This window comes from Columba livia, chromosome 2 (genome assembly GCF_036013475.1).
Source record: "Columba livia isolate bColLiv1 breed racing homer chromosome 2, bColLiv1.pat.W.v2, whole genome shotgun sequence".
Classification (NCBI taxonomy): Eukaryota; Metazoa; Chordata; class Aves; order Columbiformes; family Columbidae; genus Columba; species Columba livia.
Window position 1 is genome coordinate 54933512 of NC_088603.1, and position 22274 is coordinate 54955785.

At 38.4% G+C, this 22274-nt stretch overlaps 1 protein-coding gene across 3 annotated transcripts in view; it reads right to left on the minus strand.

The window, feature by feature from the left end:
* The window catches only part of POU6F2 (POU class 6 homeobox 2), a 305926-nt gene that overhangs the window by 229894 nt on the left and 53758 nt on the right, over positions 1-22274 (minus strand). For all 3 annotated transcript variants that reach the window (XM_021291174.2, XM_065052010.1, XM_065052011.1), the window contains exon 2: positions 19629-19800. In XM_021291174.2, coding sequence (XP_021146849.2) covers positions 19629-19800 — 172 coding nt within the window. The remainder of the gene's footprint in view (positions 1-19628; positions 19801-22274) is intronic.

A 22274-nucleotide genomic window follows, 5' to 3' on the forward strand; every position in this document is an offset into this window, starting at 1 on the left:
TTAAATTGCATTTTAGTTGTACCTGTGTCCAGTCCCATCTCCGGCCTTGTCTCCTGGATAATCCCTGAATCTACACTGTAGGCACCTTGTCTCCTGCGCCAAACTCTTGTTACATATGGCCTAGCTTGTCTTTAGTCCTGTCTTTGGCCCCATTTCCATTTGTTCCTATTTGAGCTCTCTGGGTAGGCCTTGGACCTGATTTAACACCCACATCAGCAGGGGTCACCCTCCACTTTCTGCTAGGGAACAGCCAGCTTTCGGGCTTCCTGACAGGATGACATACACTGAGGACAGTCCTGAGAAAGGCCTCTGGTCCTCCCAAATCATTCTTACTTCCCTGTCTGCAGCAAAAGACTCCAGCAGGAAGCCTAAAACTCATCTCAATACTGTATTAATAGTTGTACCCTACTGTTGTGCTCCAACCCACCTTCCCAACATCATAGCCATCCCATGCCATTACTCCTTTACAAACGCCTCCCTTCATCCATGTGGTTCCAAGAAAGAGACCATTCATCCACAGTAGAGGCTCTTCTCATCCAACAAACACCCCACAAGTTGGAAAGAACTTCTCATCAAGATCTGCACTGGACAGACCATCACCAGCAGAGTCACACCATTGTCTGGGCTAACAAAAGGACTCGTATTACCCACAAAATCCAACACTGAGGGTCTAAATTGCTGTCTTATTCTCCAAAGATAACAAGTAAGAAAACTACATCTACTGCACTCAGTACTTCCCCAAGCAGCCTCCACCATCCTAGACTCCAACGCAGCTCCTAACGACCAAGCTACTGTTGCAACATATGGGGTTTTTACCCCTTAGTTATGGGAAAGTGCAATTTGCACTGCCTGAGGCATACAAGTTAAATCCAAACTCAGAAATATGTGCTTTGAAAGGGGAAATTGAAGACGAATGAGGAAATAAAATGTCCTGTGTTGAGCAGGATGCAACATAAAAGTCCATTTGTGAACAAATATCAAAGTGTCTACTGTTAAGACATTTCGAACAATTTTTAATTATCTAAACCTTAGTTTTTATTTCAGCTGTGAATGTAATGTACTGTATTAAACTTAACAGTAGCAAGAGCAAAGGTTTATTAGCTAGTTTACAAAATCTCACAAAACAGGTCAATAAAGAGTAGGGAATGTCAGCTAAAACTGTGACATACAGCAATACATGATTATAAAAAATAAATGGGTTTATGGGTTTTATATTGCTGTGCTGCATTTGAGATAAAAACATAATCCCAAAGTAGAAGAGTCTTTCCTGCATTGCACCATGGGTAGATCTGTGTTAAGTAGGCGTAACACATTCCCGCCCTGCCAAGATAGCATTTTACACACACTGAGTTTAAGTATAAACGACCTTAATGAGGTTAAGTAGAAATTAGCTCTTGTGTCGTAAGAACACAGGGCAGACACACATAATCATTAATATAAATAAATATGCCTTCTAGCAACAGGAGCTAATTCTACCCTAATCTGGGTAGATGAGTGAACAGGAGAGAGGAGTATTCCCCCACAGGTTTTCATTGGAGTCCTCCCCAGTTCCAGTCCTCCCCAAGGAGAGAAGAATCACATCCTAAATAACAGCATGGCTTTAAAGGATGTAAATACTTCTTCATACAACTGTTGTGCTTTACTGGACACAGTCTCCAGATACGCCAAATCCTTGTGTGGGTTCCGTTCAGCTACCTTGCACCTCTTGCTCTCTCATCCCAGCATCAGATCAGGGCATGGTACCATGATCGCAAAGCTTCTCCTAGAGTTATTACTTATTGTCGCCATCCTAGGCAAGACTCTAATTTCCTATGACAGTTCATGATATCCATATAGCAAAACTCCTCTCCATCAACTTGGAGGTCACATGTCCCCATCACACAGCCTGTAGTAGGAGTTTCCATGAACTGCGAGTAAGCAAACAGAGGCAAGTTTTATCAATTCATGTTACTGGGTTTGATTTTATTGCTTAAGATCTTATTTTAAAATTTTAAGCAACGCAGCATGGTATTGCTGTGACAATGAAGTTGAGATATATTGATGGTGGTTTTGGTCTTTGTTTTGTCTAAAATGCATGAGTATGATTTCAACTAAAATGACATTATAGGAAAATAAAGCATAGCAAACAAGGACAGTGCACATAAGCCACTGTGCTTCTTGCAGCTAAAATACGCAACACTGTCAGCAGCTAATGCACATCACAGAAGTCTCCTCTCTGGAAAGTTGCAGTCCAGCAAAATGACCAGCAAAAAATCATTCCTAAATGACTATTGATTGTTACATTTTTAAGTTGTATTTTCCAGCAGGAAGACACATTTATATACATTCTATCTGAATTCACTGTCATTTGTCACCTCTCATTAAACAAGCAGATTTGGCTCTTATCTGCACTTGCATGACAATTCTCCCTCAGAAAAGGCAGGGTGGACTAGAAAGATTGGAGAGTTATTTCAGAACTGGTATAACAGCACGTGAATAAGAAAGGCCACTAAGCATGTTTCTGGTGTTGCAACAAATCTCCCTATATATTCTATGTATTTTACAGCATGCTAAGTAGTTAAATCAAATTGTCTTTCTGGAAGACTGACAAATAAGCCAGTCTTTGCTCTTCTGCCTCTATTCACAGTCCTTTGCAATTAAAGGAATAAACAGAACGCTACTGAAAACCCCTTATCCCTACAGCTGACCTGAGAAATACCGACATTCAAAATGCCACAAATTCCATTATCCCATTATTTTATAACAGCGCCTTGGCTTCACTGCAGGTGAGAGACAGCCAGGCATTCACCTGTCTCCCTCTAATTCATATTGGAACCAAAAAGACCTTCTGCTTAAACAAACAAACAAACAAACAAACAAACCAATAAACAAAAAATAAAATCAAAGAAATAGTTGTAACTGTATTAAGGAGGTTTGCTTTCTTTTCTGACCAATTCTAGATGCTATTTCTTAAGCCTTTACTTCCTATAGATGGACTTTTTACAGCTGTACACAGTGTCACTTGTCTTTACTGAATTTTAACTGGCTTTACTGTAACATATTCTGAATCATTTAGGGGGAGAGGGTGCTTTCTGAAGTCACTTCTGGCTTGCATTACATACTTGAAACCTGTAGACTATCACATCAAAACACATTTAACATCGGCTGACCACCTCCAAAAAAAAAACATCTTGAGAAATTGTGATATATCTTTTTTTCACACACAAAAAAGTAGAGATGTAATATTTAATTCCAGCATTCACTGAAATAATTCACAATTTGCAAAGTACAAGCGAGAGAACAACCTTCAACGTCTGCTACTGTATCGGATTAATATCAGCACATGGTTTTTCCTACATTCAGAGCTGTTAAGCTTCCTCAGCGAAACCAAACAGTTCTGTACCTGTGTTTTCCTGGGATGTATGACTTAAATTATGGTGTGAGAGTCTTTTAGGGACCAAAGGATGCAATGACAGGGATTTACACTGTCGCTTTTTTACTGTTTGCTACTGTGTGTCCTTCCTGCCTCTGAGAGAAGAGATGGTGAAAATCTTTGTAGGGGAGAGTGAGATATACTTAAGAAAGATGGTAATGATTTTTAAAATGCAAAGACTTTATTGCATTGCTACAGGTTTCATTATTTATTTAAAACTAGGTTCAGTAATTTCAACAATTCTACTAGGCCTGAGCAACAGTTTCACTTCAAAAGAAACCCCACAAAAGCATTCGTAAAACTGGAGAAGTGCAACTTTTTGTGCATGTGCTTGTCAGGGACGGTTACCTTGTGTTATCCAGTGTTTGTTTAGCAGAATCTTATCAATGATTTAATGAGCTCTTTGTTAGGCAGGAATTTTCTAACAGGAGATGCCACAGTCAGAGACACAGTTGAAAAACAGTTGAATGGTAACACAGAAAGGTTGAATTGTATCTTCAGAAGCACATTTATGCATGCTTATTCACTTGCACTTATCCATGAAAACAATGCACAGTTAACTCATGTAAACACCAACCCAGAAGCATACAGAATTACTCAAAGTGTCATTGTGCAAGAGCTTAAGTCGGTATTTTATGTAAGTGCATGCTCCTCCCAGCCCCTTTGTATATTAGTGCAGGCTTTAGGGGAGAGGTGCCTTCACATACATTGAAAATGCACAACTAGTGTCAAATCTGCTACTCCAGCTTTTTCAGTTTGATTTTGAAATTAACAAAACAGCAGTTTGAAATATTTATGCTTTAGAAACTCTCTACTCCTGCACACCAACTGCAGTCCTTCTCACAACCTAACATGTGAACTTTCTGTCTATCACATGGTGCTCACTCTAAAGCACCACGTAATTCTTGCCAGAACAGCTTAGAGAGTGGTTCCAAAAGCAACTGGGTGTGCAGCACAGAGCAAATCAACAATTACTTTAGCAAAAGCTGCTACCTGTCCTTGTAGAAGGACAGGCAAAAAGATAGAACACATCCATAATGCCTTAAACACAGCAGTTCCTCTATCTTCATTTACGAAAATTCATTTTCATTTCCTGGATCCTACTGTGAATGCTTCCAATTGACTGCATGATAGCTACAGTTTAAATACTTTTTAAACAGAAAATTGTTGCCCAATGTGGGATGTTTGGTCTGTTCTTTGGCACCGAGCATCTGCATCAGCTTCCCTGCATATATCCCTACAAGTTGCAGAGTTTAAGGTGTGAAAGCAGATAGAGAACAATTTACAGACCTTTATCAGTACTTGTTACTGGTGCTTGTTTTCTGCACATTCATGCCTGAGAAAAGGGACATCATCCCCAGACACAGGGGAAAAAGCCTCCTAGAGCACCAAGGGAGGGACAGAGTAAGGAAGATACACAAGTTAGGACAGATGTAAGCATAGCTACATTTATAGTGAGGGCCCTGTAACTTCGCAGTCACTCTTCTCTCCACTCCCCATGCACTGCACTATTTCAGGACGTGATGTTTAATTAATATAAATGCTGGGGAGCAACTTCACCAAGACAGTGATACACACACAGCAACCAGAGTTGATATGAGCCTATGCGCCTCTACTGAAAGAGATGATAACACAATAGGCCTGAGCTGGCCCACAGACCTGGTAAAAACTCAGCAAGTAAATCCTGTCCTATTAGAAACCAAATTCTGTTCAGAATACAAGCTTTGTAGAGAGACCACTTGCACTCTCCAGTGGTACTATGGGTCTTGTACAACTGTATTCATGCTGCCTTTTGGTCATATTTCCCCTCAGCCTTTGCCTCTGCTTAATGTTTTGACAATGAGCATCCTGCAAAGGAAGCATTTCCCTGTCTCCCTACTCAGTCTCAGAGGATACTGGTTTTCCAGTGGACAGTCTGAAGAGCAGAAGTGGGTGCACAGAGAGTCACACTGATGTGGAAACAGCCGTAAGTTATCTGCCAGAATAATTCAGCAGAAAGGAGCCAAATTTCTGAATATAGATAGGCCTTATGAATAAAGTAGAAAAGTCTTTCCACTGAGAAAAAAACCCTGTTTATTCTGGACATAACAGTCTGGCAGTTTAAACATCTCCAGCTGTTTAAATGCACACTCACTTCTCCTTGTAAGTTGCCTAGAAATACTGCACGCTACTTTGATATATTATATACACAAAGGCATTTACATGTGTAGAAGAGCAAATTCCTTTGAGAAGTCACTCTGCACTGCAGCATAAATACCGTACCACTGAGGTGGAAGTTGTTAGCGTATCTTACCAGTAGGTCAGTCAGTGATTCCATCTGTCTTTTTGACAATTTGTTCACAGCTTCCCAATTCCCTTGCGGTTTCTTGTCTGGTGAAAATCCTTGGAACGCACCATGACTGCAGGTTAAATTTTCTTCAGTGTTGTGCAAAGGCAAGACACAGAGCACAGTGGTTTGGGTTTTTTTTTCCACAAGACCAAATACACATTCCTTCACAGTCCCTTCCTATCAGAGCTGATAAATTCCTGATTCAAAATTCAGAGCAGCTGCAGCCAGGTCCCTCAACAGTGGCTCTGTTTAAAGAGGGGTTAAACAGCCTCGCACCCCATTGCTTTCAATGGGAGATGAAGACACCTGGCCCGCCTCATATTACATGTTTCATGTATGGTTGGCATACTGGAGCTTGTTTCAGGCACAAAATACACTGATAGCACAATCCAGTCTTTTTTTTGTTGTTGTTGTTGCTTAAATCAAAGATGTCAGAAGTGAGGAAAACAGTTTTACCTCATATCACCTTTCTGTGCCTCTCCCCATAGCTCCTCATATCCCTTGTTAGCAAAAAGAGCTGTGTATTGCCAAGACAAGAGGTGGCAAGATCCAGATGACATGAAAATAATATGTACCACAGAAAACATCCCTAGAGAAGTTTAATTCGTAACATCCAACAGAAATGCCAAAAAAAGCTTGCTGAAGCACCAGTCTTATTTTCTTTCCCAAAAAGCTAGAACCCTGTACAAGCAAAGTGATTTCACATTTTAAATAGATGCAACATCAAGACTCAATTTTACTTAGGCAGTTCAAATCACAAAGAGCTAAATCCTGCCCTCACTCATCTTTGTGGGACCCCGGTAAGACAGCAGATATGAAAACAAATACAGCTTTTGTCCTACCCATTTCAGTGAGGATTTTGAGCACAGAATGCCTACACAGGCAAGTGGTTTGCTTACTTTCAGTTCTTGGTCCTCTACAGCACTGTTCTCCAGCATGGGGTATGCAAGACAATCCACTGGGGTGCAGGAAGAGTTTTATTTTATATTCCAATTAAATGTAAAGGTATTTTAAAAATTGTGTTTATTTCATCTTTATCTCATCCTTTTTTAGTATCTATTTTTTGTGTGCACTTTATGATGTACATATTACTACAGTAGTACGTATATGGAATATATACAAATATACATATATTTGGGGTGGATGCTCAAAAGCCGAATGGGTTCACAATCAGAAAAGTCTGGTGACCACTGCTCTACAAGTGGTGTTATGGTTTACTTGAGAACATTCTCAACACCACGTTATCTTACTAGGATTAATAAAATTGCTTTTCAAATGCTATCTCTAGTAATTAGTCCTTTCATCATTAACCTAAGCCATATGAAAAGAACTGCTTGCGTGGACACATCCCCTTCCTTATGAATCTCCAAAACACAGAACAATTGCCCCTCAATTCACTGAAAAAGTTATGAATAGCACATATAATGCCCTATTACAAATTTGCAGAATGAAAAGTGGAGGGGAGAGACTGGAACTATGTCCTCAGACAGCACACATTATCACAACTCTGGTTTGCAGAAGAACATGCTCCACAACAGCTTCCCATATAAAACTGATTGAGATACAAACAGGGTGAAAACAACCCATGTGTCAAATCAAAGATCTTGTGTGACATAATTTAAGTATCATCTCTAGGTAACCCTATTGGAGTGGTAGTATTTTAGTCTGTCCTTAGGTATGCCTACATAAGCTGTTGAAAGTATTCCCTTTATAGCAATATTATGCTGAATTCAGCCTCTTAAGTCCTTACCTAAACAAAACTTCTGAGGATGAAATCACCAGTGAGTGAAACCCTAACGAGCCCGAGTGGGCCAAGATTTTACCTCTGGAGCTCTTGACATTCCCACTCTCAAAGGCAAAAGGGGAGGTGAATGCATTTTAAGCTTATATTAAAACAATGCCTTTTAGAATAGCTCACTGTTCGAAATATTTGAAAAACAACAGAGTGTGTGTGTTTTTTAAGCAAACTCCTTTTTTCTTTAAAAAATGTTTTTAATGCTCCAACAGTGTATTACTAAATAAACTGACAAAACATCTCAGAACTAACATAAATGTGCAATTTTAATGCCTTCTAATCACACAAATCAGCACAAGATTTTTGTACTTGTGCATGACCTTCTTCAAATTATCCCTCCATTTTGGCTGAATCAGAATGAGTGTGGGCTATTTGATAAAAAACACTAAGTGTGTGAAATGAGGGGCCCTCATCGCTTCTGCCAGACTCCTCTTGACAGAATGATGATAGAAGCATCACATCCCTGGGAGAGTAAATGCAAACTGACAAGAGATGAGCCTTTAGATGTTGAATATAATCTTGAATTGTGCTTGAAGTGTCTTATTATCTTGTCTTTTGATGTCTGAAGGGGTGGCTCATTGTTAGAAAAAGGAAAGCCCTTGCACATCTTTGCCATCTTTAAAAATTGTTTGGCCTTTAACAACTGCTTTTCCAACTAATGTCCATTTCTCCTGACAATAAATATGGCAGGTCGTCAGCAAGTGACAAACAATTTACTTTACATGCCAAGCTTTTATGGTTCTTGAGAGCTCATGTGGAAGCATATTTTAAAAAGCAGTAGGAAATTAGCACCATTACAAATGTTAAGATGGCTGCGTGTGTGTAGTTCACTGTGTGGTTATTCATTACCTCTACATTTCTGTTTTAAAGTCCTGTCTTTCCTGCATTCAGACTGCTGTTAAAGTTCTTTCTTTATCATTGACTAAAAATAGTCAATGAAAAATAAAGAGCAAGAAGCAATTTTCTTCTGCTCTAAAAAAAGCACTATTATAGATACAGTGCATGGGTAATGCATAAAATCATATTTATTAATCATAACAAATCAATAGCAGTAGTGGTATGCCACAGTCTACCTGTATTGCAGACCCTCACAATCACATCACTGTTTTTTCCACCTTCAACCAGCTCGACTTTTTTTTTCTTCAAACTTAAAAGTTTAATGACAAATCAGATCAATATGATTCCTTAGCAACTAAATCACAGGCGCACTAGTTTTTCCTGTCACAGCACCAGTTTTGCGAAAGCAGTCAAGTTATTTTTTCAGGTCTCCGTCACTCTGAGAATCCATAAGAATTCTCAAATGGATCATAAACTGTTACAGGGTTCAGGTTATTGTATCATTATAAAAACGTATTGATACAGTACAGATGACAAGACATGCAGCTCTTGTGCTAGTCTATTACAACCATCTGAATACCATAAGAAATATCAGATATAAACAAAATAAAAGTCAGCAGTAAGCTGTCTTTTAGGGAACCTCATTTTTTTTTTTAGACTGTTTTCACCTGGTTTGAAATACACCAGTTATACGAACCCACAGAAAAGAGAATACAAAACCAGAAAAATGAGTTATTAAAAATAAATAACCAAAAACCTTACCAGAGCCTAGAGGTTGATTTATTTTTTTTTTTTAATCATTTCAAGGGACTGATTCTGCTCCTTCAGGTAAGTATGAATGTTTTGTTCCTGAGTTTTCCGACAGATATAAAAACACCCACCCTCCCTCCATCTCCCTTCCACTCCCAGCCCCGAGACCCCTACTGCTGCTCCAGGAGGATGCACGGTGTTGTAACACGCCAAAAGCGCACCAGTCTTTACACCAGACAGGGGTCTGCCGCCGCACGCAAGCTTGAAATATGGGAAGTGCTATTCAAAACACGCCAGCCATCATTTCACACAAATGAGATAACGGCACTGTGAGAAAGGCTCAGCCCCCAAACTCAATCCCTTTGAGGTTCAGGGTCACAAGCTGGAGTCCTGCAAATCCAAAGTTGCTCATTGACTGGGACATCTCATCTGAGTAAACCTTTGCATCATCTGGTCCCTCTTTTATTCATTGCCTCATAAAAGCAGAGAGAGGTGTGGGGGCTGGGGGAGAGTGAGCAGGGCCAGATGATTGAAAGATTATTTTTTTCTTTTTTATCAGCAGCTGTTATGAGAAGGTTCACTGTGCTGTATCCACATAGTTAAAATAAGGAGACTCTGAAAGCAATGCATCAAATCCCAGCAACAGAGCCACACAAGAGTTTCCATCACACTCTTCATACCAGGGGAAAAAAAAAAATAAATCACAACTTAAATGACTTATGCAGATGCTTTTCTTGCTAGGTATTATCATTACAACTATTGTGCTTACAAGATTAAAGTATATTCAATTAGTAGGAAAAAAAAATTAAAATATTGTCATTTTCTGCTTTCTTCTGGTTGTAAATTTCATTTTTCCTTTGGAGAGATTTGTGACTTGCAATCCCAAGTATTTACGATTTCAGGCAAAGAAGCATAAGAAAGGAGGAGAAATATCAAGCCTGTACATTTACAATCACCTTTGAGCTCATATATCTGTCTAATTTCCTTCCTCCATCCTAATCACTAGTCATGTTTCAGTATTTGTTTCAGTAATAACTACTATTTAAGGTCCTTATATACTTTTGAATGACTAATTTTGCTAATCTGCTCTACCTGTCCCATATGCACGCCTCTAAAAACTTCTCCACCTTTATGGAAGCTCTATGTAGCTTCCGACACAAACACATCACCTCTGGCCGCAGTAGGTCCGATGCTGATTCTGCCACAGCTTCTGCCTGTGTCCCCATGGCAAAACAGCACAGGAGTCACGGAGCCTTTGTAATACATACATACACCTGCACGGCGTAACAGTAACCTGGGACTGGCTCAACAATCCATCTTCTGTTAAACATGAAGGCAGCATAATTATGGAGTGGTTGCTCTGTCCTGTCAGCACATTTGCATAGCTGATCTTAGCTCCAAAACATGACCACGTTACAGAGATGGAGGCCACGGACTGGCACGCAACTATGGGTAGGTCAAATACCCCCCCTTGAAATATTTGGTCTTCCTGCATATGTGATGGACGGTCACCTGTGACCTGTCAGAATCTGGCCTCATGTTTATTCAAATCGCTGAGCAAACATGACATGTCTAAACCATGTGAATAAATCCTAATTGTATGCAAAAGAAAATACAAAACCACCCCATATTGTATTTGCTCAAGAGATTAGACTGAATTCAAATGATCTTTCTTCCTCTCCGGTTAATACTGTGCTGTCTCAAGAAATAATTACACATACTTAATGGTACAATATATTAAAGTATGCCTTAAGGTATATTTACTGAAAAGTAATTCTGCCTTCTTGATTAAACACAGGTTTTAGATCATCCTCTTCAAAGGGCAAACCCCTCCAAATGCTGAGCTTCAAACAACGCATGGAAACCTAAAGCAGACCTCTACAGCACAGAGGCAAAACACACTCGAGCAGACCTGAGCAACATCTGCCTGTGCACAGCTGTATATTCTTCCAGCTGTGCAATTGCACCAAGGAGCGCGAGGGAGGGAAGCAGCTCCAAACCTGGCTGTAAGGAAGGAGACAGGCAGAAGGGAAAGGTGGCACTTTTGTTTTTACTGACCTTCCCCTTCACACGCCCCGGTGTTTGCAGTGAAAATGCCAGGCCAGGCTGTGTGTCCAGTGTGGGCTGGGAGAGGACTCGCTTTATCTTCTGCTGGAAGGCAACTGACTGCCTGTTCTTCTTTATTCAACAACTTAAACCCAAGATTTTTAAAAGCAGGACTATGTCAGATGGGAAACTGAGCTAGAAAATGAAAATGGCTTAATAGAGTCTCTAATGGTCATCAAACCATACCATTTCCATCTGAACTGAAAAGCACAAAGATGTTTTTAAAAGCCAGTATTAATGCACTTCTGTAAACTCCACGCTAGTTTGCAAAGAAGTAATCTAATGATAGATTGCTGTAGCGAATACTGTTCTTAATATAGGAAAATCTTTATTTCTCATTTGTGCAACATTCAAATCTTCATCGTAACAAGGAACTGTTTTAGGACTCTTAGTTTTATTGCGTTAAAATAATTTACATTATATTCCTGTCACACTGGCTGATAATTTATATATACATAAATATATATGTATTTAACTTATGCAATCGCATTCAAGTAGCATGATTGCTTTGTTTTCTAAAACGTAACATTCTTCTTAAGAAAACTTCAAGCTGTTAAGGAATTAAAATGATGGTTTACCTTTCTGAAAAGAAAGGACATCTGATAAGACCAAAAAAACCCAAACCAAACAACCAAACAAGAAAACACACACAGAAAAAAGACACCCCACACCCCCCAAAACAAAACAAAACAAAACACCACCACCACCAAAACAAAAAAACCCTCCCATCCTCCCAATGACACTTTTTGCATATTCTAAAATAACAGAAATCCAAACTACTTTTAGGAATAGAAAAGCAGTAGTTTAGTGTTAAACAAACACATTCTAGAGTGGCAGGGGTATGCATTGTGCATCGATTCGGCAGATGTAGATGTCCCTGGAATATCTAGAGAATGAACGCAATTTCAGTCTCTCTGAAAACAGCAGGTTTTATTTAGCCAGCCAGGATGAGATACTATTCTTCTCTAGATGACCTCTGCTTTCAAAGTAAAAGGGCTTAGTCCTGCTTCCAAGAGCATCAAAGCAGTATCACAATATAAAGGAGGACATGTCACAATACAAATCTTCCTTTGTTTCATACTGATATTGATTTTGATTTTGATACATTGGAAAAAAGAGAAAAATGAGACTTTACGCTAACAAATATCAAACCCTTTCCATGACAAAATAATATTCCTGTTGAAACACACAAATTATGACACATTTCATTTTACTCTACTTTTGCCCCTGTTCAGCATTAATTTTCTAATTTAGTTGTCTTTTTAATGTAACTTCTACCACTGAGCTCATCATAAATTATTTTATATCTAGCAAAATAATGTTATTTTGGTAGTACTAATGGTAGTACTAGCAGTAATCATAAGTAGTCGGAAAATGAACCGCTAACGGAAGAAACATTAATATACTGACTACACAATTAAACCAAAGTATAAAAAGCCATAAAGCTAATATTCCCATCCTCTGACCGTCTCTCCCCCAAAAAAGGGACCACAGATGATGGACACAACAGAAGAAACACGTTAGGAAAAAGAATTAAAACAAAAAACTCACAAATGTCAGAAAGAACAAAACCTAGGAAGACAACACAACAAGTAAAACCAAGCACTACAGAGGATATTAAAGAGAAAAATGATCCACAGGAGAATGGCAACTGTTACTATGAGCTTCCTACAGCTACCTCTGCCTTTGGATATTTTTAAAAAATTTATTAACCTGACAGCAGGAAACTTTATACAGATTGCCCCCTGACAGGGTGCCAGCTTGGTATAAGCACTCGCTGTCTCTTTGTTTAGCATAAGGAAATCAAGAGAGGTGTTAAGTGGTGCCATGTGCACACTTGGGCAAATCCAGCTTCGCGTCCATCTGCCTCACCTGCACATTTCCACAGAGAACTTGCCTAATCATGTGAAGTCCAACAGAAACATCCAATCCTCCTTCCTTCTCTTTTCTGTGTTTGCTTCCTTTTTAATGTGCAAGTGTCTGATCTATTATTAATCTCAAAACACAAACCGGCAAGGATCTCAATCAAAGAAAGTAACAGTTCTTTCACAAATTACCTGTTTACTGTCTAGTAGCTGGCAAGTCCCCTTTGAAACAGCCAGCCACTTACGTTGCTCTTAAGTTTGTTGTTATTTTTATAACTTCAAAAACAGAGAGAAGAAAGATTAACTAATTAAAAACAAACTATTTGTCATTCAGTCAATACCAATTACCTACTAGGATTTTACTCTTCTTCTCTTCCCTCTCTAATGTTAGTTAGTCTGTATATAAATACAGAAAAATCAGGCTTCAAGCCTCATTTAAGAAACATAACGAACACTTAGCTCAAGAAAAAATTAGCAAAGTAGTAATTTGACAACAAACAGAATTGTCTCAAAAAGAAAAACAACACACAATTAACTTTCTCTGTACCCAAAACAGCTTTTGTTGTTTGTTTGCTTTTTTGAAATAGGCTGTCTTTGTCACAATTCAGGCACATCAGTAAGAGATTTATTTCCATACAAGCAAGGGAATTTAAGCGGGGCTGCAATATATGCCCTTCATCAGCCCAACAGTGCTTTCAGTGAAGGCTGAAGGAGTTAAGACTCCAGTCTCTTCAGAGTTAGAATATACCTGCCAGCATCAGAACCACCACTGCCTGAGCTCCCTGCAATACCGAGGCACAGCAGGAACACTGAGCTAAGGATGGATCTTTTTTTCTCTTACCATTGCATAATCCTTTCTGTTTAAACGCTCATAACATCTTCTAGGCTTTAATGGGTATTCACTCTCCATTCAAAAGTGCATCCCTCTCTGACTTCAGTCACAACTGCAAGTGATCAGACAACATTATTCAGAGTAATGCTTAACTGTTTGCAAACACCTATTTTAAAATGCTGATGTCAAATACATCCTTCAAAAATAACCTTCAAAAACACAGCCATATTTTCAGACTCTTTGAAAACTTATTCGTTAATTGAGAAAGAAACCACTACATTTTAGAAAATATATTTACAAGCCTATATAACGACCTGGTTCTGTAAACATGCCATCTATTCCTCATTGACAGAGTCTTTGTAATGACTATAAACCACAGATTACTTGCTTTAATAAAGGTACCACACATTCAAGTACTACCAGGACCGGTCCTATGGCCCTTATGGATGGCAAGGATACCGATAGTGTCTCAAAACAAAGCACCCACAATGTGGATATTACTGAATACAATTAGGTGAGGAGATAGGAATATATAAAGGTTTAAGTGTTTGCTGTATCTAAAAGAAGTCTCTGATTTTAATATTGAGATGATTTGGGCCTTGAACTTCCCCACCACAACAGAAACATTCACTATATCTCTAAAAATGCAGCAAGAGCAAACAACACACATTGCTACCTTTCACTAAAATTACCAAACCTTATCAAAGTGTTCCTAAAGAACCAAAACACTGAGAATCTTCCTCAAATACACCAATAAAAGGAAAGCTCTTAGACTGAATGCCTTTTTTGTCCCCCACAGGCTATATATGCTGTTAATGACAATAACGTGAGCTTCCTCACAGCAACCTGGCAATGACCTCTGCACTGACCTGCGGAGACCACTGTCTCAAGAGGTAAAAGACAATTTAGTCCTTTATCCTTTGTAACTGAAATTACTTCAGTGCCATAAATTCTAATCAAGGCAACTCCATTTTTTTTTTCTAAAAAAAAAAAGGATAACAAATGTTTTCTTAAAGAGCAATACAAGGCATCTACTAGCAAAACACAAGCAGCGACACAACATCCCTGTTCAGCTACAGCATCTACATGTACGCTTATAGAGAAAGATGCATGCAGTGCTGAAACTTGGGTAACAATATGGGAAAGGAAAACAAAACACCAAAGCCAATGCAGCGGTTTGAAAGTAAACCCTTGTTTATAGAAATGTGTGCAGATTCATTTATCTCACATACCCCCAATCTGTATTTCAAGCATACATAACATTACAAAAAAAAGGCAAAAGAATGGTAGTGAACCAAATGAAACCACAGTCTTCAGATTCAGAACAGGAAACTTAAGATTTCATTTTACTGAAGCAGAACCTGTGAACGGACAAAAAAAAAATAAATGCAGTCTCTTTTTTGCTGTCCTGCAATTATTAAATAGGAAACACTTGTGCTCCACAATTATAGGCTTGGTCTTGCACTCACTATATAGGTACAGCTTTATTTCTATAAGTTTGATGTGTAGAACTACAGGCTCCATCTTAAAGAGCAACTTTTTATAACACAATAACATTACCTTAATATGCAAGTGCACACCTGGCTTTCTTTTTACGATCATCTAATTATGTCACAAATTACCTTCAATTAAGAACAAATTAAGGACTGGATCTAACCCCAGGAAAGCAAGCCTCAGTCCACATCATCTTCTAGTGCTCAGGCTAGCCACTTCTTTCCTGGGTTTTTTACTGTACAGATAATTTTACGCACAATACACATCCCTGCTATCTATACCAACTTTTGAATCTCAGCAGCTATAGTATTACATAGTAAGAAAAAAAAACCTCTCATGTTTAGCTAAGATTTTTTCAGGCCAATACTCCATAACTTATTCCAAACTTGTTTAAAGACACTGTATAAAATGGAAGCTAGCATTAATTAACTAAGGATCAAATCCCAATGCATCTATTCAAGTGAAGCTACTACTTAGCATTAACAAAACTTTCCCTAGGAAGAGCCAGGGCATTTGGCCTGGGTTACTGTTTTGAAGCACACTGCAGAGCAAGGCAAGTTGATCTCAAAATGACACCGCCACGAATGTCAGCGGCCAGACTCAGTTTCTCAATCACATTGTATGATTAAAATAGGAGATACTTCTTCACAGATATTTTAAAGAGTAAACAAATGCTACAAGATGTCTCACAAAGCAACTTCACCTCATACTGCTCAGCAAAACTGGGATTTCTGTAACTGAAACACAGTAGCTGTGCTAACTCCACACTTCAAAACTGTACTGCTGAGCTAACGTGTTTCAGAATAGAGTCTCTTTAACAACATTTTGCACTTCAGAAAGTGTTTTTCACCATGTTTTCAACTCCCTTCTTGTTGCACATGGTTTCAGTACCAAGTCTTTTGCACGCAGGTATGCAGTTTCCAAAAAGTCCACTAGTATAAATACACAAGTGGAGGATTACAGATGCAAACCCTCAGACTACAGGACAGCCTTTTCTTCACAAAAACTAAACAAAAATCACACAAAAAAAACCAACCACCAGCACCACGAGAAATCAAGCACACAAACAAGCAGACACAACCCCTCTAAATCAGAGCTGCTCCCGTTATCACTCACAGGTACCAACTGCACCGCAGTGACAAAGCGCATCACCTGCACGCCAGTTTCAGGTGGCAGCTATTTCAGATCATCAGAAACTTAGTCCAGCTCATGCTGCTATTTCTGAGACCCAAGCTGCTGCAGCATTCACCTGCTCTGTCACTGATAGCAAAGCACCCATAAGAGAAACAAAAGTTTACTGCATATCTTCCTAACTCCAAAATAAGTATAATTAATGGTACTCCTGCCCTTTCCTCACGTGCAGCAGGGACTGTTGTTTAAGAGTTGCCATTTTTATGATTAATTGTGTTGATACCAAAACAAAAAATAAATACCCAGTGTTTCTAAAGTATTCAGTGAAATACCACAACAAGGAAGTCTGAGGAAAAGGAGAAGGATTTTTAGGAAAATGTACAGGTAAGCAATACAAGTCCTTGCAGAAATAAACCTGTCCATCAAAAGAAGCTAAGCAGAACGTGTCCGGCAAGAAAGAAGAAAGCTTTTCACATCTAATCATTCAACTCTGTTCATCTATATGAAAATAAGTCTTGTGAAATATTGCTAACATCAACAAAACACTCAAATGCTGGTCATTCATTCCAACTAAATCAGTACACGATCTTCACAAATTTTTCAAAAAAAAATGGGAAAGCAGCAGTGTAGAAAAACTTTGTTCTCTATGGACCTGTCTCCTCCCCTTGACTTTCTAAAATGCTCCTCCCTCTCCTGCTTAACAGATTCTGGGCAAATTTTCACACAGCATGTATTAAATGTTATATTGTAAAAAGAAAGTTCTCTCTGATCACATGAAAGAAAATTGGAGGAGAAAACTGACAATCTCTATACCATCTCATGTCAAAAAAAGTTCACAAATAATGTAATTTCAGAGACTGCAAATAAAGGCCCAAAGTATGCATTCCTAACACGCTATTCATAACATCAAACAAAGAGAAACAGCTATAGAATAACGCTCCATGTTTATGCATCAAGGCTTTAAACAAAACTACACTTATGTTCACTGCAAATCTATCTTAAGGGATGCATCCATGACGTAAAGGCTAATCATCTTTATTTTAAATATTTTTTCTTAGTTTGATCCTGAAATGTACTGAAATTGTCTTTTCTCTTATGTTCTCAAAGTTACTAAAATTAACTGAAAAGGGCAGCTGCTAAAAGATCCTCGGCGTCTGTCACGATTGTAACAGAACCTCAAAAAACGGTACGTAAGTTCATACGGAGGCAGCTGAACTATTTCACCTACTTTCGTTTACTTGGGAACATCTTTTTACCAGTATGAGGATCAGGCTGGCAAACACCTTCACTCCCCAATAGAAACAGCACAATATATTAATTTGTAGCTTTTTCATTAGTGCTTTTAGGGCCATAAATTATATTTGCAGTTCAGAAGGAGACACAGTATTGTTGCACATCATTTTGATATCCCATACGGCAACTCTAATGAAAGTGTCTGTGAATATTTCACTATCACTACAGAGCATCCAAATGACAATGGCTCAAAAAATATCCTGCCTTTTATTGCCTTTATGATCTAAAACCAGACATTTCAGTACCCACAAATTAAAAGTCTAGGGGTTTGTTTTGTACATGCCTTGCTATATTTAATAGATACATCCTAAACATTTGAGCAAATAAAATATATAAACAGAGCTGAAGATATTTATACTACTCTAGACAACTAATAGCCCTCTGAATTATAGGCATTACAATAATTATTTTCTGGATGAAACAGGCTAAAACAATTATTATATGCTTTTTGAACATTCAAACTGCTAATGGAAATTATGCTTTCCATGGAAACAAAGATCACTAAAGGATGTGATATTCAGTAATGGTCATTACTGCAATCCAGAAATTAAATTTTAGGATTTTTAAATTGTTATTATTTTCCCATATCTGTAGTGAAATTGTTTAGTAAAACATTTTGTGCTGTATCTTCTAGTCAGGAGTAAAGAATATTTTTAAATAAAATTGCATGTATTCTTTTGTTTAAAAAAAAAAGCTTGCAGCCCTTACTGTAGCTACAATACTGAAATCTGAACACTACTACAGATTTCCTTGCAGATTACGAAATCAAAACTTGAATCTTAGAAAATGGGCTCTCACCTTCTCTCCCTTAGAGGTTCATTCCCTTTAAACAAGATCTTTTTCCCCTCAACTTCCACCTTTGCAATCATGTAAAATAAGGAAATGCTCCGTTTCTATCACGGTTTGTCTCAAGTCACAAATGGAGATAATTAAAAGGAACTCCTTCAGGAAAGCAATCCCTCTAAACCCAAAATATCACTATGTACCATATAGCGCTGCTCCAGCTCAAACATCTATCAACATCTATCACTCAAGCGCGCGCCTCAACAACTCTGCTCCCTTTTCTGATTAGAGATCAGAGTTGCTTGAGTTGGTTTACAGGGTGTCATCCGTTTGAATGACAGATGTCTGTGTTGGAGTGTCACTCTTGCTGCTTTTGTTTTGATTGCGAAAAGTTACACTTATCTGCCACAACTTAGACTATTTACAAATAAATAAAAATTCAAAATATTATTTCTCTTTGCACAGGCTTTAAAAGGACTATTTCATTTCTAATTTAAATTCCAAAATCACTAGCTCCATGTGCAGTACCCTTGGTAGCCTTTGTTTATTCAGTACAGAATGTTTTCTATGGGAATGTTTCACCTCTCTTCAGCCAGCTTTACCATATGAAATGATAACTTTTCAGTTTAATCCTACCTTAGAAAAAACTGGTAGCATGAGACACATCAACCTCTGACACAATAAACATTAATGAACTACTCTGAGAAAACAATGCCCTCTATTTTCTTACATTAGAGACCACGAATCAAAAGAAAACATAAAACATCTGCAACTTGCATAAAATAACTTCATTGTTGACAAAAGTTTTGAGGACTGACACTGTCGTTCAGGTAACCAGTTGCAGTGGGAGCAGAGGGCTGTACGCACACTCCAAGCTACTCCTTCGTACTTACAAGAAAATTGAGCGAACAAAAAAAAAAGAGAGAAAAAAGAACAGGGGGGGGAGATTGCTCTTCCGGACAACATGGTAGCAGTGAAATGAAATACCTAGACAGACTTACCGAAGAGCTTGCTGGGAGTGTCCTCGCTGTCATTTGATTCCACAGGCGCAAGCAAGGGCTCATTCAGCTCGTTGTCTGAAGTAGCTGCCTTGTCCTCACCTCTCAACTCTGCATTCATTTCACTCCGCAGTGACAGCAAGGGCTTACTGACTTGTCCAGCTATCATTGGATCCTAGGATGGGGGGGGAAAAAAGGAGTGAGGGGAAAAAAAAAAAAAGTGGCAGCTTTGGTGTGCGTATAGTCTCTCTTCCACTCCCTCTCTCTCTCACACACACATACACACACTCTCTCTCTCTCTCTCTCTCTTATCTCTGGCTGCTCCTGCTGTTATTGCTGGCTGCAGTCAAGTGAAGAGCTATTACAGATCCAATGAGTTTTCCATTACTCCCCACCCTATTAAAGCTCAACTAGCATGTGAGACATTCAGGATGCTTTGGAGAAAAACTTCTATGAAAGCAACATAACCAGCACAGCTTTAATTGTGGGATGTGCTCTTTTTTTTTTTTTCCTGGTGTGTGTGTGTCTGTGTGTGTGTGTGTGTGTGTATGTTTTTACACCTCACCCTGTCCTTAACGTACTAAGAAAAGAAATTCCTGTATGCTCCAACGCCACGGAAGAGGAGCGCCCTGCAAGTGCTCCGTAGTGATTTAAAGAGGCATCCTCAGCTGTACAACATTAACAACATCAAATACACGGTTTATAGCATTCCAGCATTTCTATGAAAAGAAATACACATCAGCAAATAGCCATTTCATTACATACGCTCAGAGATACAGATTTCTTCTAACCCTGTCTTTGGGATACTATGCTCCAAAAGTCCATAAAAACGCACACAAACACACATTTTTTCTTTAGAAAATAAAATTTAAAACTCCCCACAGAAACAATTTTTTAAAAGAAAATTAGGGAAGATACTTACACAAACAGTTTGCAATTATTCTTGTGTTTGTGACATTATATCCCCCGTAAAACACTACACTTATATCTATTTTTTTTCTTGATGATTTGGATCTGTTTTATCTTCTGCTCATTGAGGACATTTGGGGGTCAAGCATTATTTCCAAGCATGCCCTAATATTCCATTTGCAAACTAACAGGCATAATATCATGACAGCACAGAAACCAGAGTAAAAAGAGTAAAAAAAAAAAAAAAGAAAAAAGAAAATAACTTTTTGTTTTAAAAAAAGGAAAGGAGCAAGTGACCTTGTTGCGCTCTCTGGCAGCTATTTATTGCAAAGTTCATGCCTAAATGGTTCCTATGCAGAGAACAGGTGACCAGCGAGCAAGTAGGTTGGTTAGCATGTTCCCTCTGCCCCGTCCTCACATTGGTCGATGTTTGCCTATGGGTTTTTTAATGTATTCGTGTCTGAAAAGTGAATTTGATATGACACATGATAATCTATGAAAATGTTAATCAATACAAATAGTTTAAGCTGTCATCAAATGCACTTCTTTAGTCAATACTCATATCGCTGAAAACAATGTCACTGTCACCAGGGCTTAATTTGCACAGCACTTAAATATTGGACTCTGTGCATCAATGCACTCCTCTTCAAATACTGTAGGTAAACACATTTTCTCCCTATTTAAGGCTGAAGCACTCAGCACGCATTTAGCTGAGCCGAATCCTCCCTTTTGAATACCTTGATAGGTCCACTGGAGGGCAAAATTAATACTTAATTGAATCTCACAGTCATCAAAATAATCAATACTTTTTTATTATTTATTCTTTACAGTCTGTTGACTGTTTCAAACCTCTGAGGGAATGGTGGAAAGGATTCATGGCTTTGAAACACTGTCATTTAACAAGGTAATTTTCAGTGGGGCATTAGGGGTTGTGAAACATATAATAAAACAAAAATGGTGGCTTATAATAGGAAGAAAGAAAAGAATTATATTTCTGCCATCTAACAAAACAGGATAAATAAAAAAAGCAAGTGCGAGAGGGAGAGGGAGAAAGGAGGGGGGAGAGGGAGAGAAAGACTGGCTTTTGAAGGGTTTTATCATATCAAGAGCAGAGCTGAGCTTTCATAATGCTGACATTTCTCATCCTGACAATCCTAAACAAGTGGAAAGGATGAGATCGCAGATATCATCTTTCATCACATTCCCCAGCTTAAGAACCAACATGACAGCTTCTCTCCCCTTTACACTGTTAATTACTAAATAAAATACTGCTCTCTGTCAGCATTAGATTATTGCAGATAGCAACCACAAACATTACTCCATTGTTTTGGTTTGCATTTTTTTTAAACCATTGATACCTACCTTGAACTCCTCAGAAAATAAATTAGGCTTGTGTCTACATATTGTAAATATGTGAAACATAATCAATTTAATCAATGTGGTCAATCCATGTTATCGTCAGGCTAAATTGCTGGTGATTTATTAACATTTCATTTACTGTATTTATTAGCCAGCAACAATCTGAACATTTCTTAGATGTTTCTGGGGAGGAAACAGAAGTTAACAGATTTCTCTTGCAGATGCTATAAAAAAAAACCCTCTGACTTGTTTGGCCTCATATTCATATTGCGTTATGGACAGTCATTTATCGAGGCAAAAATTTTGTTTGTTTGCTTTCATACACTAAATAATTTATTTTAGCAGACTTTGCAGCTAAAGGTCACTGTGAACACAAAGAGC